Source organism: Vanacampus margaritifer, chromosome 14 (genome assembly GCF_051991255.1).
Source record: "Vanacampus margaritifer isolate UIUO_Vmar chromosome 14, RoL_Vmar_1.0, whole genome shotgun sequence".
Classification (NCBI taxonomy): Eukaryota; Metazoa; Chordata; class Actinopteri; order Syngnathiformes; family Syngnathidae; genus Vanacampus; species Vanacampus margaritifer.
In genome coordinates, this window is record NC_135445.1 from 14,005,378 (window position 1) to 14,027,627 (window position 22,250).

Sequence of the window (22,250 nt, forward strand, 5' to 3'; positions counted from 1 at the left end):
TCATGAAGCCCTTGCAACATTTTTTTTTACTCCTCTAGATGGTGCCCTTGGTTTAAAGATGCAATGGAAATGAATTGTTTAAATTTACGATGTTTTAAATTTGTTAAACATAAGCAAGAGGACTTCAGACATTTTACAACTTGCCTTAAATACATGTATAAATTATATGATTAATCATGTTTACAGGAGGAAACTGGGAAATTATTATTTTTTTATTAAATAATTATAACTGTAATTCAACAAAAGATGCCTCTGCCAAATCTAATATTGAAAAAAGGAGTCTTCAAAGCAGCACATACCGTCCACTTTTTTTTTTTACCTGTTAAAAATAGTGACCACCCTGCCACAAATCCCCCGCCCCCCGCCCTTATACAAACTGCCTACGAGCTGTATACGTCTAATCTATACGTATACAGGATAGTTTATATAGTAGTCGGCTATCCAGTCATATTCAGATCAGTGCATTAACCAGGACCAAGCTGACGAAAGGGTAGTGATTATTTAGCTTTACTGTACCTTACCTCGATAAATTGTTTCAGATTGGACGGGGAATTCTTTCAGGCGGCTAGCTCGTGGACTTAAGGTTTACACAGGACACAATGCATTCGCCATGAATTGTTCTTCAAGCCGACCAGGGTGAACATTTCCTACAGGTAAGACAATGGGTGGGCGCTCTGGGTCGCCAGCCAACTCGCTAGCTTCTTCTGAGTGCACTTGACTCGAGTCCATAATGTTGACAGTTACAATCTCGTTTCAAATTCTCATTGTCATCTCATAGGTTGAGATAGCGACGATCACAAGCGGGGATGTCGGGGACCGTGTGTAACGCTTCATATGACTGGCCGAGCTAGAAACATTATTGACCGGAGTTTTTGCGCTCCTCTTTTTAATGGTTGTCCTGCACCATGCACCAAAAACAAAAGTAACGAGTAACGACCCTCTGTTTTGAAAATGTATCGAGTGAAAAGTACAGATACTGTTTTTAAAATGTAACGGATAAAAGTAAAAAAATAAAATACTCCGTGAATTATAAAGTACTGGAAAAAAATACTCAAGTACAGTAACAAAGTATTTGTACTTCGTTACTTCCCATCTCTGTATTACAGTCTATTATAAGAATATGTATGTATATGTATATATATAATATATATGGACATGTGTTTTTCACTTAGCAGTATATTTATCGTGTATAGGTTACCTGATATGCAATTCAAACAATATACTTTTTTAACAAATACTCTCATTATTATTAATTAAGAGTAATTCTACTTTATTAATACTAAATACACACACTTTTTATGCATAACAAATAGGCTTTATTAGACTAATGAATATATCATACAAGGTTTATTTGGTAGGTTTGTGTTAAAATCATCTAAAAAAAATAAATACATGAGAAAATTTGTCATGTAAAGATAATACAAAAATATACATAAATCTTAAGCTAGGCTTGAAATATTTCTGAGTGTAAAAACAACAATAACCAACAGAGACTGACAGAAGGGGAAGCCTGGCGGGTCTCTATCAGTGCCAAGAGTTTCTTAGACAAACAAGGCACAGCCTCTGCTCTACTGTAGCTACCTATCCACTATTTTATTGAAAATTAAATTGAACCAAATTCCACATGCTCAACAAAATTCTTCTGAAAAAATGCATAAAACAATGCCTCCTTCCTAAATTAGCAATTGTTTCCCACTTAGGAATTGAAGGGCTGCAGCAGCGGCGTCGGTGTTAGCAGCGGCTGTGTCACAAAGCGCTGGCTTCATTCGTTAGATCACTACAGGCGACTAAAAGAAGAGGACCCCATCATTCCCTTCAGTGAGGGGCCCATTATTTCCAAGTGGGGGGCCATATCCAGGGCATCCCGCTCAGACTACCACACCACCGATCCTGTCCAAGCCACCGCTTGCCAGGGTGGCGCTAGCACCACACCCATCAATTTTAAAGGTAAGCGTGGACAATATTATGTAGCACATTTCATACACGAACAACTTTTTAAAGGCAAAAATACAATATTAAAAAGGAAAAAACGCTATTATAAATAAAACAAAAGATTTCAAGATTATTACTGCGGTTGTGGAATATGATTTAAGCAGCAAAATCCATCTCATTTTGTCCCTTACTGATAACTGAAAATGAAATCACTTGCTCAATATTAACCAAAATGCTGTATTTAGACTAATGGAGCTGCATAGAACATATTATTGTGAATATATATATTTTTTTGACTTCCCTTTAAAAAACAAAAAACAAAACAATTTCTCAATTTCCCCATAAGGAAATAAACAAATCTTGTGTACTGGTGTGAAAACCTTTACCTTAAAACTTCTGTGCAGTGGACAGGAAGTAACATAAGTAACAATATCCAGACATACTTTTTTTAATACGCTTGACCCCATTAGGATTCATGGGTGAGTTGAAGCCCATTCTAGTTGATTTTGGGCAAGAGGCAGTGTTACACTCCCTACACGCAGATCACACACACCATTTTCCACGAGGGAGCGAATTGTGACACACGACTTATGACCAAAGCGAGGGAACGCTCCGACACATTTGACATATATCAAATTTTTTTATGTTTCTCCAGATTACAACAGCCACTTGGATCGCAGTGAGTACAGGTGGAGCTCAAGAGGATCAGACTCTTCCAGCCACTCCAGTTTCCTAGAGAGGTGCAACCAACATTTTACACATTTGCAGATTTTGCATCTTATTTTCATATAAATTTGATTGGTTCCCAAATAAAAGGGACACATCCTACTTGGAGAAAAAAAAAACTGTTCATTTTGTCACTTGTGCCTTTTGCATGCATTTGTGGTTTTAGTGAGCAGCTTTGTCAACATTCGTCAAGTGAGAAAATGGTATGCGATCTGCAAAGCCACCAGACAGCCTTCAGGCAGGAACAGGACCGTGAGGAGAGCGTGCCAGGCTCGGAACCAGACATTGAGCTTGAGCTGTGCGCTCTGGACATGGAGGACTCGGAGCCCCAGGACATCAAGTCTCAGGTAGAGCCTGAAAAACCACTCAAGAAGATTGTAATCATGCAAATATAATGGAACCTCTCAGGTAAAACAAAAAAACGTCTGTTTTGCTTCCACTTTGTTTGAGCAAATAATGCAAATTGGAGGAATATGTTCCAGGCTAAATTTGTCAGTTAAAAACCCTTGCAATGTAACATTAACATCAGTAACTGCCATAGAAGTAATAATATATAAAAACTACACCACCTCAAATTTCAACATTTCGTTGTCCTTTTTGCCTTTCAGGATTCTTTGGACTTGGCCACGCCATATTCCGAGGATGATTCCCACCTCCTCCCACCGACCTGTTCGTCTCCGCTCCCGTCATCCCCGATCGAGGAACAAAGGCATGCAGAGGATTCTTCCACGGATAAGATGGACGCTTACCTGCTGAAAAAGATGGCCTTCAGGTGACTTGTGATGGAACTTCCAGAGAGGGAGTTGTCATATTTAGGATTGAAATATGATGACATCCACCACACTCGTCCACAGAGCTCAGAATCTGTCTGTCACCAAAATAGCATTACACCACCTGCGCCATAACTTAGATCTGCTTCTAGCTGTTCTAAAGTCTAGTCTACTTTCTGTAATAAAATTTTCAGGTGCGCTGAGGGCATGTAAAAAACACCCATGAACCGCCAGAATGCCCATGCAGCGAGGCGTAACATGGTCTGCCAAATTCCCAAATAAACATAATACATTTTTAAAAATACATTTTATTTTTAGGCACATTTGTGGACGCTCAAGGTCATCTTTACAACAACAGTTAAAAAACATACAATGTTAAGAACAAAATCAAATCAAATAAGACAATAAAAAAAGACGGTGCAGTTATGGTCTGAGTGAGTAAGCAAACAAACAGTTTTTACGAGTGCATGTGTGTCACTCGACAAAAATATGGGCCTTAGTTTTCTAGATGATATAATTAAGTGAAAAAAGCCACAATGATGGGAAAACATTTTTTATTGGAATTCAGTTATATTACAGGACTAGAAAAATATTTTAATACTACTAGAAAAATGTTGTGATATTATTTTGGCAAAAAAATCATAGCATTTTGACATTGAAGTTAGAAAAAAACTGTCAAAATGTTTGGAGAATGTGTAATAAATTATTGCTAAAAATGCATCAATAAATCATGATAATTACAATGCAAAGCGTAATTTTAATTTTAATTACAGTCTTGTTTTTTTTTGGGGTGGGGGGGGTGGGGGTGGGGGGCAAGTACAGTACTATATTTTGACTTTTTCCCATAAAACTACATCTTTTTCTGTAATATCACCTTTTAATTATTGGAAGTTAACACCGAAAGTATACCCATATTGGTGGTGGGGGGAGAAAAGAAAACAATTACTTACCCAGTGTGAAATGTGGTCCTGTTAAGTTAAACGCAAATGGCAGCAGGTAGACTTACTAATTGTACCTTCTGCCATCTAGTGGAAGTCCATTTAATTATTCTGTCTGTCAATATATGTTGCTGGCAAGAATAGTAAAGTAAATAATCATTTTATGATCCATTAACTCATTCACTCCCAGCCATTTTCACCTTCGCTACCGGCTGTTTTACTGGATTTTGACTGATTTTGCTAGGCCCTCAGAATATTGTATTCTATTGCTATAAAAACATGGAACCTACCAAAAGAAACAGTTTCTTATTTCATCAGGAGACAAAGTATACTTGTATTTGTTTCCGTTTTGCATCAATTAGCATTAGAATATAGCTAAGTTTCATTATTATTCACAAACCTGTTGAAAACACTGGGGGGGGGGGAAAGCTTGTTGCACCCTGGCTGATATCTTATACACTGCTGCCACCTGCTGGCCGTTTTTTTTTGTAATAACTACATTTGCTTTAACTCCCACTTCAGGTCAGAGGCTCAATCAAAGTCTTCTGTATGCTCTAGCATTAAAAAAAACCTATACAAATGTTCTTGGGACCAATATTTAAAATAGAACGTGTTTATACGTTTTTGGTAGAAAATGAGTTAAGTGACAATGGATAATTACTCACTTGATTATCTCTAGCTGGTGTAAAAGTTCAAAATTTAAAAAAAGAGAGTTCTTTTTAATCCTATGTGCTCTTCCCTTTCCATTGTATTTTATACTCCCAGGAAGTCGTTGTCTCCTGTCGGCTTAGTGCCAGGAGGTCTGGCCGTCAGCAAGCTGGTGCTGCGGACGGGAACGCCCCGACCCGGCGGCGACTCCTCCCCGCGCTCATGTCCCGAAACGCCCGGGGCGGAGATGCTGCTCAGTGGAAGCTAAGGAATATGTGAAATGACGTCATCACCCTTCAAACACACCTTGAAATGTAGTGCTACAGTTTAAACACATTTAATTCTGTTGTGGTTTAACACAGCAATCCCCCTTGTTAAGACAAGTACGACTAATTTATAAATGTCTATTTTTTTGTGCTAAATTATTGTGCATACTTTTTGTATTGCTTGTACCTTGGCAAAACATTGCGTGCCCAAAGTTTTCCTGTCTGTCTTTTTCTATACACAGAGGCATTGATACAGTCCTTTCATGTACTAGATTAGATAACCTTTATTAGTCCCAAATTGGGGAAATTTACATAGTTTCAGCAGCAATAGTAGATACTGGATTTTTTTTTTAATGACAGAAATTAACACATTGTGTGTGCTCAAGCACATTAACATGTACATGGGAGGTTTTTCGAATACTACTTCCTCATATAATTCATTTACTAATGTTAGCATTTTAAAGTCCAACATATTCCCAAAACAATTTTCCTACAGGAAATTATGCAAATTTATTTGCATTAAACAAATGACATACAATGATTCTGACGGACCGCCAGGCTTACAAAGCGCTGGGGGTAAGTAACCCCGGATGCAAATTTTTGTCTTTTGAAACTTTTTATTTTTGTTTCAATTAAACGCGACCTTATTTTGAACACCCTTACGACATTTAAGCCCTGCATACTGTTAACGTCAAATTTGACCCCTTTTGATGCCTGACAGTAATTGGAAAAATACCGTAATTGTTAAGTGACCCAAAATGCACAAAAATTTAAATGATTAGAAATCTGCCTAGTCTGTTCCAGGTCAAATTTGACCTGTGTACTAAAATGGATTTCAGATGTGTCTTTGCCAGGTATTGGGAGACTCAAGAGTGACAACAAAACAAAACAACATACATATGTATGTCTGATTGTATAAGTAACTGAAGTCATACAAAGGTCAGAAGAGAGATCTGTGCCTGCCAAAACAAGTACTTGCAAAAATAGACTTTCCCTTGACAACGTAATTGTCAGACAGGCTATTAGTACATTTGGTCTGTAGTTCATAATGTGATTTGGACAGTTATGAGGTTATTCTTGGCCCATATTAAAATGACATGGAATATACTAAAAACAAACAATACCTAAGAAAGCTTTCCACATGGGCCAACAAATTGTGCACTCCAGTTTTAACCAATTAGTCTCCCTTATCGCATTTATGTGCTACTTTGGGATGCATTGTGGTCATGGGATTTTGTGTCGCGTGGGCCGCTCACTTGCTACATCAAGCAAACATGATGCAACACATTTGGTGGTTAGCTTTGGAATCTCATTCCCACCAGCAGCAGACTACAGATGTCTTCTGTATGCTATGACTCAAAACAAGAGTCTATGATAACTACTGTACTGTACTGTAGGTCATATGATGCTACTAACTGGGGGCCGCCAATGAGTGGCCTACGGTCCCATGACTTTTGTGTGGTAATCATTGATGCAGGTGACTCCAGAAAACATGTTAATGAAACGATATGAACTAAATTAAAGGTTGAGATGCTTGCCTTTATATAATGCGGTATATGATATTAATACTGTGGTAGGGGAACCTGAGGCCCGTGGGCCTTATATGGTCCACAATGCCATTCTAAACGAGCACTATAATGAAAAACTTTGATAACATTGAACCGACCTGCATGGATCCTTGTGTTTCCGTCTTTGTTTTGTTTGTGCATTTTGTGCTCCGCTAACTTCTGTGAAGTTGTTTGTCTGAGTATTTTGTATCAGGAATGCAGTCACTTTTTAATAGCGCTCATGGGGTGTTAAATATTTGCTGGTCATCCGATCTGCTTTTGTCAGTAAGATGCTGTACTGTAACCCTTCGATATGCATACATCCGCTCCATATATGCATAGCTTTGTTACGGAAATACAGCTTTGGGAAATGAATTTTTTGTACGTTTTTGTATGTCGATGAATTTCAGCTCTGTGAGCCACTGTTGCGCCACATCTGTTTACAACACTTTTAAAATCATCTGAAGTGCCATCTAATGAACGATTAGCGAGGACTGTGAAATAAACTTCCTGCCGTCAAGGTTTCCCCAGAAAAGAATTGTGTTGCTCTACTATTATAGGCAGGAAGTCAGGGCAATGATTCTCAAAGTGTTTATTAGCAATGAGCCTTTTATTTGTGCAATGTATTTTATAATATTATTAAATACTACTTCACAAACAATGACAATTGTATACAAATAATAATGAAATTAAACAAAAATATAGGAACAGAAAATTATTATTTTTATGGTATTGAAAATATTGTAAAAATATATTTGTTTTTTTACACCCTTATGTATTCATTTATCTAATTAAATAATGTGTTAATTGATTTATTGTAAATTAAATACATAAAAAACTTATTTTTTTTAAATATGGGTAAAATACATGATTTAACTTTTTAAAATTATAATTAACATTACTGTATAGAAATACACTTATGAATTTTTTTTTTAATCAAAATGAACAATTTTACACACATATTTGAACACTTTTCTTTCTCTCATGACCTGACTCATCAGTCCCTTAAAAATCAAAAAATCAAATGAGGCCCTTGAACATAAGTGACACACTTGGCGATTATTTGAGACATGGCATCTTATCTGAGTAGTGGCCATTATTTGAAGAAATACCTTTGCCATGGCAATATTTAGCTTTTCAGTATCAGTACTGTCTTTTATATGTAAATAAGAATAACTTCTTATGGTTTCCTTTAAAGATTCTGTGGTTCGCTGATGTAGAAGCTTATCGCAGTGCGTGCACTTTGCTTCAAGTGCCCTCGGCATCATCCTGTATTCATTCTTTGTCATGCATGCAGTTTACAGTATTGTGCCTCTTGTGATGGCAGAGTATCAATGTAGTTGTGATACAACGCGCACACACAGACACACACGCACGAACCACTGTAAGAGTTCTGCACATGCCCACTGTGTGGCCACGTCAGGTGCAGAGGTTTTCAGCACCATGCTACTTGTTTGCTCATTCACACTGATTATTATTATTATTTTTATTATTATAATTATTATTATTATTATTAGTTGTTGTTGTGATGTTATTCTTTGTTTTGATTCTAAGAACTTCCTGTTTGTTAAATGTGAAACAAAAACAGATGAATGGTGTTCTCCATGTCTGTATTAGACGCTTTAAATGGCAAATCTGTTATTTGATTGAAACTATTAAAGAGATGGTACACATCTGTCATTGTATATAGTCCGCCGCCATCTTTCGATGGATTTATAGTCTTATTTATACGACCCGGTCAGATTTGGTTGAATGTTCGAGAGTCTCAGTGGGGCAGTTGTGTAATGTTTCAGAAGGAAGAAAATGTGAATCTTTTCGAGACAGCATAATGTAACATGTCCCCTTCATTGAAATAATACAGTTATGTATTCCATTTATTTCCTTGGAAATGCAACATTGTGAAAGGTTTCCCTTTTACCATATGCTAATGCTTGGCTACACTAAAGTCTCTGTGTTTATAAAGATGGACTTTTAACTGGTTAATTTCTGTGGATATGGCGTGAGCAACTTTTGTGCGTGCGTGTGTGTTTTCTTGTCTTTTCTTGCATATCGCAGTGATGTTAAGCAGCAAAGTGTTGTCGTGATGCACTGTGAGATGAGACTGGATGCATGCAACAATAAAGCAACACTAAACTTAATGTTGTTTTTTTCTTTATGTTCAAATACCATCACAATTCCCAACCTAAGGCTGTTTATTTTTCAAGGCAATTCATCTAAAATCTATTTTTTTGGGTAAGACAATTGGGGATACTGTATTTAAAAATATCTTGCAAAAATACCAATAGTCATTACTGCAAAATTTATTAAATTTAATAAAATTGAAATTATTGTTTGTATAAATCACCCCCAAGGTATGCTTTATTTTAGATAAACAGTATTTATATTTTTTCCCCCCAGGATTGTTTGGAAAATGGATGGCTGGATGGATGCTTTACACCGCCCCCCGCTGTCATCTTTATAGTGCTTTCCAACAGCCGCAGCTGTCACGGTCACGAAGGAGAATACATAATATCAAATATTAACAATAATGAAATCATAACCAACCAATAAAACTTTTCCACAGTGGATCAAAGACGTTATCATTCCAGTATGTATGACGTCACAGGTTTGAAAGTAAGCAGCTGTAGCGCCCGTTGACAAGTTGACATATAGAATAGATTTAGAATTATTAATGGAGTGAAATGAATTTCTATTTACTAAAGGTTGGTACATAGGTACAAGGTTGGTCTTATTTTCTTATATAATATAACGAAAATATGGCATCTCTACAAAGGTGTCTTTTTTTAATTTTTATGTCCACTGTATATCCACAATAAACGAGTTCATATGCGTGAGTCTGGCGCGCATGCGCATTTGACAGCGAGAGCATCACGATCCAGGGCGGTGCGAGGAGCTGTGTGCACGCGCATGCGCAATGGCGTTGACAGCGGGTTGCTTCGGACTTGTGTTTACAGCTCGCTCGGATGCTGTTTGGCTTGTGACGAAATTGGCGTACTACAATGTTGCGCCAAACATCATTTGACAACATATAGCCGCGGTGATTTAAAGGTAAGTTCGCTTTGACGCGTTGAAGCACTTGCCAACGTTGACTGCTTCTCCACTTGTAGGGGAAAAAACAACATTTGTCAGTGTGAACTGCGAGGTAGCAGGCTAGCTTGACAGTACGCTCTACTGTAGTGGCCTGTATCCAGGCTTTTTCTTCCTCCCTGCCTGCATACGCGACAATGTATCTCCAACACCCTCCTGTAGGACACCAAATAAACTCTTTTGGAGTATCTTGGCAAACGCTTTGCCTTGCAGTTTAAATATGCTGGCCGACAGGCGCTCATGTAGCTGTGACGGCTAACCTCTCCTCAGTCAGGTTGACGCTAACTATAAGTTCACACTTGGATCAATATTCATCAGGCGAAATGGATCAAAACAGATTCTAAATGTGAATGGAGTTTGGCATACATTTCAGGCCGTGGCAGTGTTTGTGTGCATCGCTAAGGGTAGCAGGTTTGCGTGTGTCCGGATTAAGTGGGGGCCGGGAAGCCAATTAATGTGTAGGCTAGCAGTGAAATTGTGTGCTAACAAGGCGTGACGTCTATCAATCCAGTGCATGAATCCACATGGTTCCTGTTTGTTTTGCTACCACTGATTATGATAAATGATAGCGGGTCGGACGAATCTATGGGTTTCTCCATGCATGTTTAGTCGTGTCAGACCACTGCTGATGTGTCCTTGTGCAAAATTTGTTTGGATTGGTGGGATTGATTTGGGGTGTGGTGTATATTTTTGTTTTAAGTTTTAGGAAATGTGATGTAAGGCTTTCATGAAACAATGATCGATAACCGATATTTGGAACCGTATTAGATTGCAGCAACTACTTTGGTTATTTATAAGTATAAAACTTATTAAAAAAATACAGTTGCCACACCTTTGTTGGCAGGTTTTATGACAATAGTGTCATCCTTTTCCAAATCATTTAAAGGAGGTTGTTCTTCCACAGTTAGATTTTTATAGGGTTTATAAACAACTTTATTTTATTTATTTTTAGAAAGTAATCAACATCCTGTTTCACTAATCTACAATCTTTCAATCGAATTTGATTTCAATTTTGGGTAGGTACAATGTACCTTTACGTCGAAAAGTAAACTTTTTTTGCCTTTTCAGTGGCGGAATTAGTGATTGAAGAATGTTTGTCTAAACCAAGTGCTCCTGTTTGACAAATGAAAGACCCATATTTAGAACTGAGATTCAAAACTAGGAAGCCCCCCACAACTTATTTAGAATAAACATTTCCAGCATTTCAGGTCAAAACGAGAGTTATGGGACACTGCCCGAGAATGGGAAAACTGGCGTCAACGCACAAAATGTTCATAGCTCGTAAAAGCTTGAATTGGGTGACACGCTATAACACACTAGAAGAATCTTTTTATTTTATTTGAGGGTTTCCATTTTCTATGTAGCCTGCACCAATGGCACGCAAACTAGATGGAAAGACTCATGTGTTAGGGTGCGTGCTTCCTCATTTGTACAATAGATTGCGCGGCCCTTTCTGTGCTGCTTGTGTCCTGCTCTCACTGTCTCACTTATTTTTGGTCACTATTATCCTTTTCTTATCTGTGTGTATTTCACAGTTGAGAGTGGACAGGGGTCTGTGTTTCAAGCCTGATTGCTCTTCTTCCTCTCCCTTGTGAGGCACACGAAGGGCTCAGCTGGCAGCCACGAACAGCTGGTTTAGCTGCACAGTGGTGGCCATATAACAAAAAGGTGGACGTTTCAGGCTTTTTTCACTTGTGACTGATATCTATACTAGTGTTTTGTCACCTTTTATGTAGACATTGGAACAGCAAATTAAATTAAAAAAAAACTAAACGTTTTATAGCACCGTATTGCTGTATAATGATGGCTCTGACGTGAAACATTTATACAACTAGTATCCTCTTGAGGGGGCAAATGTTTGCGAAGTGGCCGTGAATGTTGATTTCTCAACAGGGTTCTTTAAGGTCGTCCACGTTCGCCAGACGTTCGCTAACAGTTGAAAAGTTTTTTCTTGTCGCAGGTGATAATTTCATCTTCATCATCTTCTTCTTCCTTTAGTTCTTCTCCCTACTTAGTCATGTATGTCATTGCATGGCTGCCACCCAGTGTTCAGACTGAGAAATCACAGTTCAATTAACAGGAACTAAAGAACAAGATGACAAATGTGTGTTGCCAAAACGCTGGTTAAATGGTAGCTATTCCTAAATGCTTCTTAAAGAACTGTAAATTTAAAGCTGCTCAATGCAGGAATTTGAATTTTGAATCGCTACTGCCATGTGTGGCTGAAAAATGAAACTGCACACTCTTCTTCACGTAGAAAATGCGCGCATGACGTCACACCTGCAGATAAGGGTAGGAAATTCAAACCCAAATCCATTCTTAAAATTATTGGCCAGAGGCTTGCAGGAGTACACATTGTGAACAGCTAAGGTGTTTGAGTCATAAATGGTCAAATAAAAAGGCTATTGTAAAGATATTTTTGGACAAATTGCTACATAGAGCAGCTTTAATTCAATTTAATTCTAGGCACTTCACTGTATTCCTTAAAAATGTTGTACAACCATGTTTTAATTTGGACATTTCTTTCTATTGGATGTTAGTAATTTTATTGTGTATTCTATACAAAATATGTATTTTATGAACAAATGGAATAACGATAATACGACCTGACATTATTTCATGCAATTGGAAAAATGCTATATTGGGATATATAAAGGACCAAAAACAGAAAGGAAGTTTTTGTTTTTAAAAAAATAGATTTACAGTTGACTAAAAAAAAATCTTTGTATGCAATGTGAGATATTTTATGCAATTTTTATTTATTAATTGGCCTATCAGTCAATAGTCAGTATTTTTTTTTGTGTGCCAAAAATCGGCATCGGCCCTAGATACTACATTTATGTTTTTCTTTCCACTAAAACTGTTGAAGTGTCCAGACAAAAAGCACAACGTTTTACATATTGCTGCGTGATTATGACTCAACCATAAGCAATGTTTGAATTGAAGTCTTTTATAATTTACACATCATGATTTACCACCTCGGAAGCAGGGTTATCGACTAGTGCTGTATTTCTGGCAGTTGATACTAACAGCTGGAACTAATTCCAGGTTGTAAATTGTGAGCTTTGTGTACATGTATCAGTGCTTTACTGTCATTAAGGGGCTGTGCAGCTTGGCAGCAGCGGCACAGGGTTGATGCTGATGCTAATGCTAGGCAGGCCTGCAGTGTAACAAGGCCTTCTTTGTAGTTGTGTCAGAACTGCCAGTTAATGTGGGGTAGCCTCTCTGTGTGCTGGTCTTCTACTTGTCTTTACAATTCAGCTGATCCTTTGCAGTGTCCATTTGAAAAACCCACTTAGTTCTTTCCCAGTTTTGGGTACCATCTGAAAAGTTTAGTGTTTTGATTGTATGCAAGCAATACGGAACATATATATTTTGCTGTACTAGAATGAAGTGTAATTGCACATCTACTACAGTAGGTGGCAGTGACACTGATTGTCAGAGAGTGCCAGTGGACGAGTGGCCGACATGGAGCGATACCTATTTGTTGTTCGTCAATAGGCGGGGACGGACGAGTAGGGCGTGTGTGGTATGACCGTCCTATGAATGGACTGGCTGTTCTTATAAAGTATAATAAAGTTATGAACTTGAAAGGAAAACGGTTTCATTACAGATGCTTCTCAGTGATTTCATCACCTCATGAATCGCTTCTGCTTTTTAATTTTTTTAATTTATTATTATATCACTTTTTTTCCCAGGGGATTTTGCACATCATCTCCCACCGCTTCTTCCTCCTCCTCTTCGCGTCTTCCATTCATGAGCAGAGTGGCTGACCGTAAGAGCGACTGCCATGGATGACAAGGGCTTGGTGGGGAAGATTAGCGTCTCGTCAGACTCGGTGTCCACTCTTAACAGTGAGGACTTTGTCCTCGTGTCCCGGCTGGGAGACGACACGCCCTCGTCAACCAATAATGGTAGTGATGACGAAAAGACAGGATTGAAGGTAAGGATGGGAACTGTCAGGTATGGATGCACCAGGAAATGAGGGGCGAATAGCTTTTATTTTTGTTCAATTTAAAGGGGACATATTATGGGAAAATTACTATTTTTTTATTAATTTTTTTAAAAATTGGTGGTTCTGGGAGTGCCTGAAAAAAATGCTGAAATAGCTTTCATTGTCTCCACACTCTAGATTCATACGCTGCTTCCATAAGGAGTAAATCACCTAGTTGCAACACCCTAGCTTTGAGCCTGCTCGCAAAATCATACAAATTTTAACATTATGCAAATCTGTGTACAGTAGGTTACAATTTATTACATATTTTGAGTAAAGTGTGTTACAGACATAATATTTTGACTTGCAAAAATACCAATAGTCATAACTGCATAATATGTCTCTTTTAAGTGATACAGTATGTAGAGGTCTAGTACTCTCGTTAAGAACTTGCCAAAGCATCCTCATACTCACTGTCTTTTTCCATCTTGATAATTTGCTAAAATTACAGGTCAGGAGTTGCAAATCATTAAAAAAAAAAATTCCATTTCCTCATTTGCTTTTTCGCATTGACTTTTTAAGCCTGGTTCACACGGCAGGAGAATTGGCCCGATTTTAGCCCCGAATTTCCCCTCCCGACAATCGCAAGGACACGCCGACACGCAAACGATAATCTTAACAAATAATCCTGATTTCGGCGCTCAGAAGGACCTCCTGATTTGAAATCGGGGATATTCAACATGTTCGATTGTTTTGGCCCGACTTCGCTCCGTGTGCGATGTGCCCTGAGGACAAACCACTGCGCACCGGTTGACAGTGACGCACAGCCAATCCGGTGGGGAATCCAAAATCAAAACAGTCATGAAGCAGCAGAAAGTCCATGCATGTGCTATTACACTCCTTTTTCTTTTTTTTTATGTATTTTTTTTTTTTTTTTATACACGCACACACACATACTACACGAATAAACGTGGTCTCCGGGTGGGACGCGAACCCGCGCTGCCAGCACCGAGGGGCAAGCATTTATACTCCTTTAAACAACGCATGTTCTTTTTATGCCACTTTTTCGGCTGAAAACCTCTCTTCACGTGTGGTGTCTCTCAGAGTTTGAAAGTCGGCCGACAATTTTAAAATCTTGCTGTGTGAACCAGGCTTTACACACTAACCATCAACCTAACCATTTGATGTTTTACTTTTTTTCTTAACCTTATTTATATTTCTTGTCGTGAATAAGAAACCACTTACATGCTTTTTAAAATGTTGGGCCTCACTCACGTGACATGTTAATACTTTAATCTTAATGTACAGTAATTTCTGGCCTACAAGGCGCACCTGACTATAAGCCGCGCTAGCTAAATTTTGGGAATACTTGAGTTTGTTACACATATAAGCCACACCTGACTGGTAAGCCGCAGGTGTTTTAATGTTACCACACCGGGTTCCCGCTACTTTCTTTTCCATAATGAGGCTGCAAATTGTCTCGCTCTTGTTCTGTCTCTCCTACTGTATTTGGGCTCACTTTGTTTGTTTTGCTCTGCCTGACGCTCTTGCGCTTCCTTTATAGTGCGATTTTGTGATCTGATGGATAAGTTGCATCTTTGTATTAGCCGCGGGGTTGAATGCAAGTGAAAAAAGTAGCGGCTTATAGTCCAGAAATTACTGTAGTCATTTAGTTCACAAAGTCTTTTTTTTTTTTTCACCAGTGTTGGTAGCACCGTTGGGCATACTTAGCGATTAGTCAATTCAGTTATTGTTGAGAATGCTTTAGATTTGATGGAATCAATCCATCATGAAGCAATGGAGGAAAACTGATTAATAATGGAGACAAAATCAAATGCATTGCAACTGGCTGAGGTGCTCTTAATTCAGTTTTAACTAGTTTGCTGCCTAAAGATGATTGTATAAGAAGCATCACATCACAAACATCCTCACAGCCTTGTTCAAAGTCGCTAGAATGTGTCATCTCTCAGCCTTTCCTGCCTACATTGTTTCCTGACAGAGACAGATAGATTAGGCCAATATTAACAACAACGACATAGGTCAGATTTACCAGCTAATGGTGGATGCGCTGACTTGCAACAGCAGTTCTCTTCATTCGCAGATGTTAGCGGTAGTGGAGCCGGGAGTGTCCTGTTCCTGTGTGACAGACGGCGTACTTTTCAAAGGCAGTGTAATAGGCGAAAAGGAATCTACACACGTACCTTTTGACAACTTGACACAGTTGCTACCGATCCATTTTTAATGAAGCACATTTACTCAAATGCTTGTATTTTTAATGGAAACTTAATCAAACATTTTCTCGATTCACGGTAATGATGACATCAGTTTGCCCATTTCGGTCTCTGACTAATGACGTTGCCTCCCAAAATCGCACATCTTGTAAATAGATTAATTATTCAATTTAATTCTTATTCCACAAATGCATTATTAATCAGAGTACCGTGTTTGGACTAGTTGTCATGTCCCAATATTAAAAGCAGCACATCTGTTAAAAAAAGTCAGGTTGATTTCCATTTGTGCAGTTCTAGCATTCCCTGGTGGCTAGTTTTTTTTTTTTTTAGTACAATTTAATTTTCACAAGGCATGTTTTGGCCCTTCTATGTTTAATATCCATGCTAATGGTTATACGAAGGGGGGAACATAATATGCTATTGAACCGAGTCAATATGTGGAGAAGCTCAAATGTGTCTGTGCATTAGCAAGTAAGTGCCTCAATATTAAGTGTTATTAGTGATTGTAGGTTGTTTATATGCATTGCTGTTATGTACAAAAGAACAAGATTGTGTTTTTTTTTATTAGTATGAGCTCTTTTTTTTTTTTTACCATATTGTGACCTTTTTTTATATCGCCAACCTCCTCGCAATATCGTGACAACTTTCATATCGTGACCTTCATATTGTGAATTGTGATGTTTGGATATCGCTACATCCCTAGTCGGACTAGTGGGGCCGCATCAAACGCATTACTGCAAAGAACATTTGTTATTTTACCACTTAAACACACCCTACACCAATTGTACCTGGTCCGAAAAATGGCACCTTTGCTGACTTTGATTGGAAGGCTGGATGCTTAGATTTTGCCAGTGATGGTGTACTACTTGGTCCTGGTCCAAAAGGCCATTGATTGACCTTGAATATTAGCTCTTTACTGAGTGGCATCTTTGGCATTAGAATAGTCACTCTCCGGTTTCCATTAAATGCCTTGAGACTGCAGGCATGCCTGATTGACAGTCACAAAAAAACGTAGAGAGAATGTCTAGAGAGGAAATGGTAAAAAATTGCTCTATTCATCCTGTGAATCTCTGTATTGTTTACATTACATTAGCTTTAGGTACCATAGCAACAATTGCTGTCTGTGTGTGAGTGCAGCTGCTAATACTTTGAACTCATTCTCTGAGTGTTTTTTTGTGTGCAACAAGGGTGTGTCGTGTCACAAATAGAGGGAGGACTTTGTGAGGGAGGAACTGCAGCAGGCAGGCAGCATCTTGTGTGTGTCCCATAGGAGTTTCAGGTTACCGCCTCATCTCCTGTCCTTTTCTTTTCGTACTCAGTGAAGACATTTTCGACTTTCATTAAACTGACTGTGATTTAGTTTATTCAACCACATTTCCTGCCTGTGACCAATTCCTGTAGAAGTGCTTATGGCAAGATACCAAAAGATGGCGCCACCAGAGCATGAACATTGTGCATACTCAGCCAAGCCAATGAGAGCCAGTGAGGGTTCCATAAAGGGCAGCAATCTTTATTTTTTTGGACACTGTCAGAGTGGTATTAATTTAACTATGTATTTATTCATGTGGTGGTAGTTTTCAGTGTTGTATTTCTGTAATGTATTATACTTGATTGGCAATACATTATTTCGGTTACCTTGTTTAGCTACATAGGAGGGACAAAATATTAAGAACACCTCTTGGGCATAGTTTCTAGCTCACTTTAACAACATTGGGATATTGGTCAGAAATCTTATGCCGTTGTCATGATTCATCATAGAACCATTAAAATGGCAAGTACAGTACAGCACCAATATCTTAAGACTTAAGTGATAGATTATTGATCAATTGATTACTCTTCAAATTGTTTAGACAAACAAAGGAAAAAAATGGAGGAGAGATGGGGTAGCAAACTTAGACGGAAGTGGCAATTCCAGCCAATTGGCAGTTGAACAAACCGCAGCGGTGCATATAATCACAAAACTGAAACTACTGTATTGAATCTCATCGTGCTAGTATCGATCTGATATTGATACTGACTTGGCATCGCTAATATTATTATTTGGATCGATTGGTCCACCACTTGTCAGCTTCCCACGCATAATAGCAGCAACGTTAAATCGCCGCAGCAGTAGCCAGCTGAAGCTTGATGCTAACTAGCTGCACCAAGCTTATACCTGCCTTCGTTTCGGCAGTTGATTGACAGATTCGCTGTTCATGTATTTTGATGAGGCGCAAAATGCAAATTTTGCTTTGCAAACTGCGATGCGCAATCACTCATTTCGGGGTGGATAAATCTAACACAACCCAGACCATAGGTACTCAAGGTAATCGTTCAGAGACATTAGAGAACTGATTCTTTTGTGACTTTGATCAGATGGGAGGGGAAAATGCTCAAATCGGACCGATGGTCGGTATGTGTGTACCTCAGTCTCCGCTTAACATTTTACCTGACAAATGAACAACAAGAACAAATATGATGCTTACGTGGATGTACTGGAAGTTATACGGTATTTTAAGTCCATATCTTCCGTTTATGCCTATATAGGCTGGGCAAGCCTGATTTTGGTTGTTTGCACTCAAACCTCGGGTAGAAATCACCTCCATTCACATGTTCATCTCGATATCACAATCTCTTGATTTCCCATCACGTCAGATTAGAGTCGGTCTCTAAACTTGTTGTTTGTTATGCAGGTGATTTCAGAGGAAGGGGTCAGCCTTAAGGTCAGTCTTTTTGCTCTCTTTGCATTTCCTTCTCTTCCTATTTGTTCTCTTCATATCACTTTATTGCTACTCTCTCTTTCTGTCTCTTGCTGTAATGTGATCCCATGGTGACTGTCTGTGATTTGTGCTCTCTTGTTTATTTGCTGGCTGTTGAGTGACACCCCTAGTTGGTCATTGCATTGCTTTAGCTACTATGGTGATAGAATTAGACATTAGCATCATGTTGCATGAATATTAACACAGGTTTTTAAGGACTAGCTTTCAAGCCAATGTCCATTTCTTCCCTTAAATAAACTACCAGGGTCCTCGGTATTTGAGAGAATTCAGTTTTACATTTGGAAGTCGGAACTTGACTTTGTCTCTCATGGACCTAAAATGATCTTATAGTTATAATTACAGTAAATATTTGTAGTAAAAACACTTCAAGCCATGAATATAAAATAAATTCTTAGACACGTAGATGGACATATATATTGTTATAATGTTTATTAGAATGGCATTCATCCTGCATCCCCCAGCACATTTGCTGGAATCTTATGCAATAGTGTCAATAAAGACAGCCAGTATGAGGCACAAAATAACAGAGGTGGACGTAATTGAGTAATTCATCACAGCATTATCTCTGACAAGTAATGTATCAATACTGTAACTGTATGCACACATAAAGTTTAGTTTTACCGTTGAATTTCGCTATTCTTCATATTAGTAGACACTGCATATTCCAATGACCAGTGGGAAACCTTTTATTTATTATTCTGTATCATTGTTTGCACCATTTGATATAACGTAATCAAAACACTACCAAGAATAAAGCAGATTGTACATTTTTCTGGACAATATAGATGACAGTGATGGTTACAAATAAACTGTAATTTTTCTTATACTTAGATAGAGCTAAATAATTTCATTGTGTACCGTTCGCAACCTCACAACATGGTGTCGGGGTGGTTGTGAGCTGAGGACTTCCTGTACGTATTAGGCTACAACCACCAGAGGCACTGTTCATTCCTTTCCAACTTGTTTTCTGTGTGAAGAATAACAACATAAAGCTGAGTTACTGCATCCGCAAAGACCTCCTGCTATTATGGCACAGCTGTTCGAGGCAGTGTTCCATTGCATGCCAGATTTTTTGCTGAGCAATAATCTGGCATGCAATGGAACACTGGTTCAGAACAGTCAGACAGCAATTTTGTTATATTCCTATTGCATAAAATCCAAGTACATGCCACAACAGGAACTCCAGAAAATGAAGCTCTTTTCCAACCAGGAATAATTTGTTCAGTACAACAGTGCCCTCTTCAGTTTGATTCTTTCTACAGCCTTAAGATTAGAATTTAGGTTCTTTTGCTTGTTTCACATCGAGTTAGTGTTGGCATAACTTCATATTTTACACAACTTACACAATTACTGACCTACTAATCACTAAAATTGTAAGAAACAGAATAAAGAGAATGCTGGCTAAGTAGTAGGCTTCTTGTTATGTCTTTCAATAATATGTTAAGAAGCAGGGCCAGGGCAAGGTTAAATAAGGAGAACATTTTAATGCGCTTATGTTGATCTCTTATCACTACCATGGTGCGGTCAATCACATGTCGCAGAACAATATTGTTTTGCTTCAGGGATTTTTATCAGTATGTATGTATGTTTGGCAACATCTGTGTGGCCCTATAAATGTGCCAATTCATGTTCAGTGTCCACAATGTGTATATATGTGTGTGTGTGTGTCAGATTGTGGGAAATGGCAGTGAGCAGCAACTCCAAAGGGAGTTAGAGGATGTCCTCATGGAGCCGTCGTTGTCCGACGCCAGGCCGGGGCTACCGGCGGGCGCAGGGGACAATAGCCCCCTGCCCACCACAGCATCACCCGTAGCACCAGGCACTGACCCCCTCAGTGCGCCGTCACTCAAGGTGGACATGGTACTTCCTGTTCAGACAGCTCAGGAGAGCGAGCTGAATGAGCGGTCCTATCGAGGTGAGTGGTAATTTTAAATTTTAAGCTGTAAGGAACTAAATTGACTTGCTGTGTTGAGTACCACCATTACCTGCACAGGCGAGTCACTTAATGAGAGATGAATACAACAGGGATGTGATTTTTCCGCTAATTCGCGGAATTCCGCTTTTTTTTATCTCCAAAAATAAAAAAATTAAATTTCCGTTTTTTTTTTTTGTTTTTTTTTTGTAGTTCATTGTGTATGCACATGACTCCGACAGATAACATCTTCTGCTATAACAAAGACATTTGTGGTATGCTCTAATATGAGTTACTTTTCATTTGGTCATGATACAATTATTTGTTCATGAAATTTGAACTCTTCAACATTATTTATGTGTTAACTTAGTAATCACATGAGTTAGATATGATGATATTCTCAGTGATAGTTTTTAAAAGCAAAGGCAGTCCAATGTTTTTGAATGTGACTGATTTTGAGTTGACTAAAACTGCCATTTTATATGGGATAGTTCAATATACATTGAAAATTTATGCTGTTGTTTTGTCTATTTCTTTGTCATGTGAGTGCATTGAAAGTACTTAAAAACACGGAAAACCCATGAGCTCCGGGAAGCCCCCCCTTGTCCCCCCACCAGGGCACTGCCCTGGACCTAGCTGGGTGCCGGCGGCCCCCAGACCCCCGGCTAAATTTTCAGATAATTTCACTTTGGTCAAATCACATCCCTGATACAAGTCTACATTTAAAAGATCAAAGTAGAGCTCATAGACAAATGGTATGTTTTTCTCCTCCTCAGGAGATGAATCGTCGTCGGACGGCAGTCCTGGCAGTCCCATCCCAGATGAGGACAGCATAGTCTTCAGCCAGCTGACGTATCTCGGGTGCGCCTCTGTCAACGCCCCCCGCAGTGAGGTGGAAGCCCTCCGTATGATGGGCATCCTCAGGGGGCAGTGTCAGCTCCCCTTGGACGTCACGTTGTCAGTGCCAAGCGTATCTGAAGGCACTGTTAGGTAATTGGGGGAATTTTAGTCATGTTTCCACTAAGTAGTCCAACCAAATGTAACATTTTTTTTTTATGTTGTACCATATCTTTGCAGTTGTTACATGGTTTGGCTCACTTATTTTTGTCCTTCACAACTTCCAACAATGAATAGCTAAAAAGTTATTTGAGTCTTACTTTTTTTTTTTTTAATTACTTGATTTAGGCAGTTCACAGTGGGACCAATGTTGAGCATTTTATACATTGATTTTCACAGGCTTTTGGATCCCAACAACAGTACAGAGATCGCCAACTACCCAATCTATAAGATTCTGTTCTGTGTGCGCGGCCATGACGGCACGCCGGAGAGTGACTGTTTTGCGTTCACCGAGAGCCACTACAACGCAGAGATCTTTAGGATCCATGTGTTCCGCTGCCAAATACAAGAGGCGGTAAGTCATTTCACATTTATTTTCTCACTTGGATTAATGTACTACCGTATTTTCTCAAATTCAGTAATGGGCATCACTCTAGTAGACCG

At 38.7% G+C, this 22,250-nt stretch overlaps 2 protein-coding genes across 5 annotated transcripts in view; both read left to right on the forward strand.

Moving 5' to 3' along the window:
• Window positions 1–8,965, forward strand: part of rc3h2 (ring finger and CCCH-type domains 2) — a 33,981-nt gene extending 25,016 nt beyond the window's left edge. For all 3 annotated transcript variants that reach the window (XM_077542236.1, XM_077542239.1, XM_077542238.1), the window contains exons 16-20: window positions 1,701–1,947; window positions 2,588–2,672; window positions 2,825–3,005; window positions 3,267–3,430; window positions 5,132–8,965. In XM_077542236.1, coding sequence (XP_077398362.1) covers window positions 1,701–1,947; window positions 2,588–2,672; window positions 2,825–3,005; window positions 3,267–3,430; window positions 5,132–5,282 — 828 coding nt within the window. In that variant the 3' untranslated portion in view covers window positions 5,283–8,965. The remainder of the gene's footprint in view (window positions 1–1,700; window positions 1,948–2,587; window positions 2,673–2,824; window positions 3,006–3,266; window positions 3,431–5,131) is intronic.
• Window positions 8,966–9,716: 751 nt separating this feature from the next.
• rabgap1 (RAB GTPase activating protein 1) overlaps window positions 9,717–22,250 on the forward strand; it is a 67,402-nt gene continuing 54,868 nt past the window's right edge. Inside the window, exons 1-6 of one of the 2 annotated variants that reach the window (XM_077542744.1) lie at window positions 9,717–9,875; window positions 13,613–13,857; window positions 18,752–18,781; window positions 20,510–20,753; window positions 21,527–21,740; window positions 21,987–22,161. In XM_077542744.1, the coding sequence (XP_077398870.1) occupies window positions 13,705–13,857; window positions 18,752–18,781; window positions 20,510–20,753; window positions 21,527–21,740; window positions 21,987–22,161 (816 nt within the window). In that variant the 5' untranslated portion in view covers window positions 9,717–9,875; window positions 13,613–13,704. The remainder of the gene's footprint in view (window positions 9,876–13,612; window positions 13,858–18,751; window positions 18,782–20,509; window positions 20,754–21,526; window positions 21,741–21,986; window positions 22,162–22,250) is intronic. The other variant, XM_077542745.1, reaches the window with a different exon arrangement.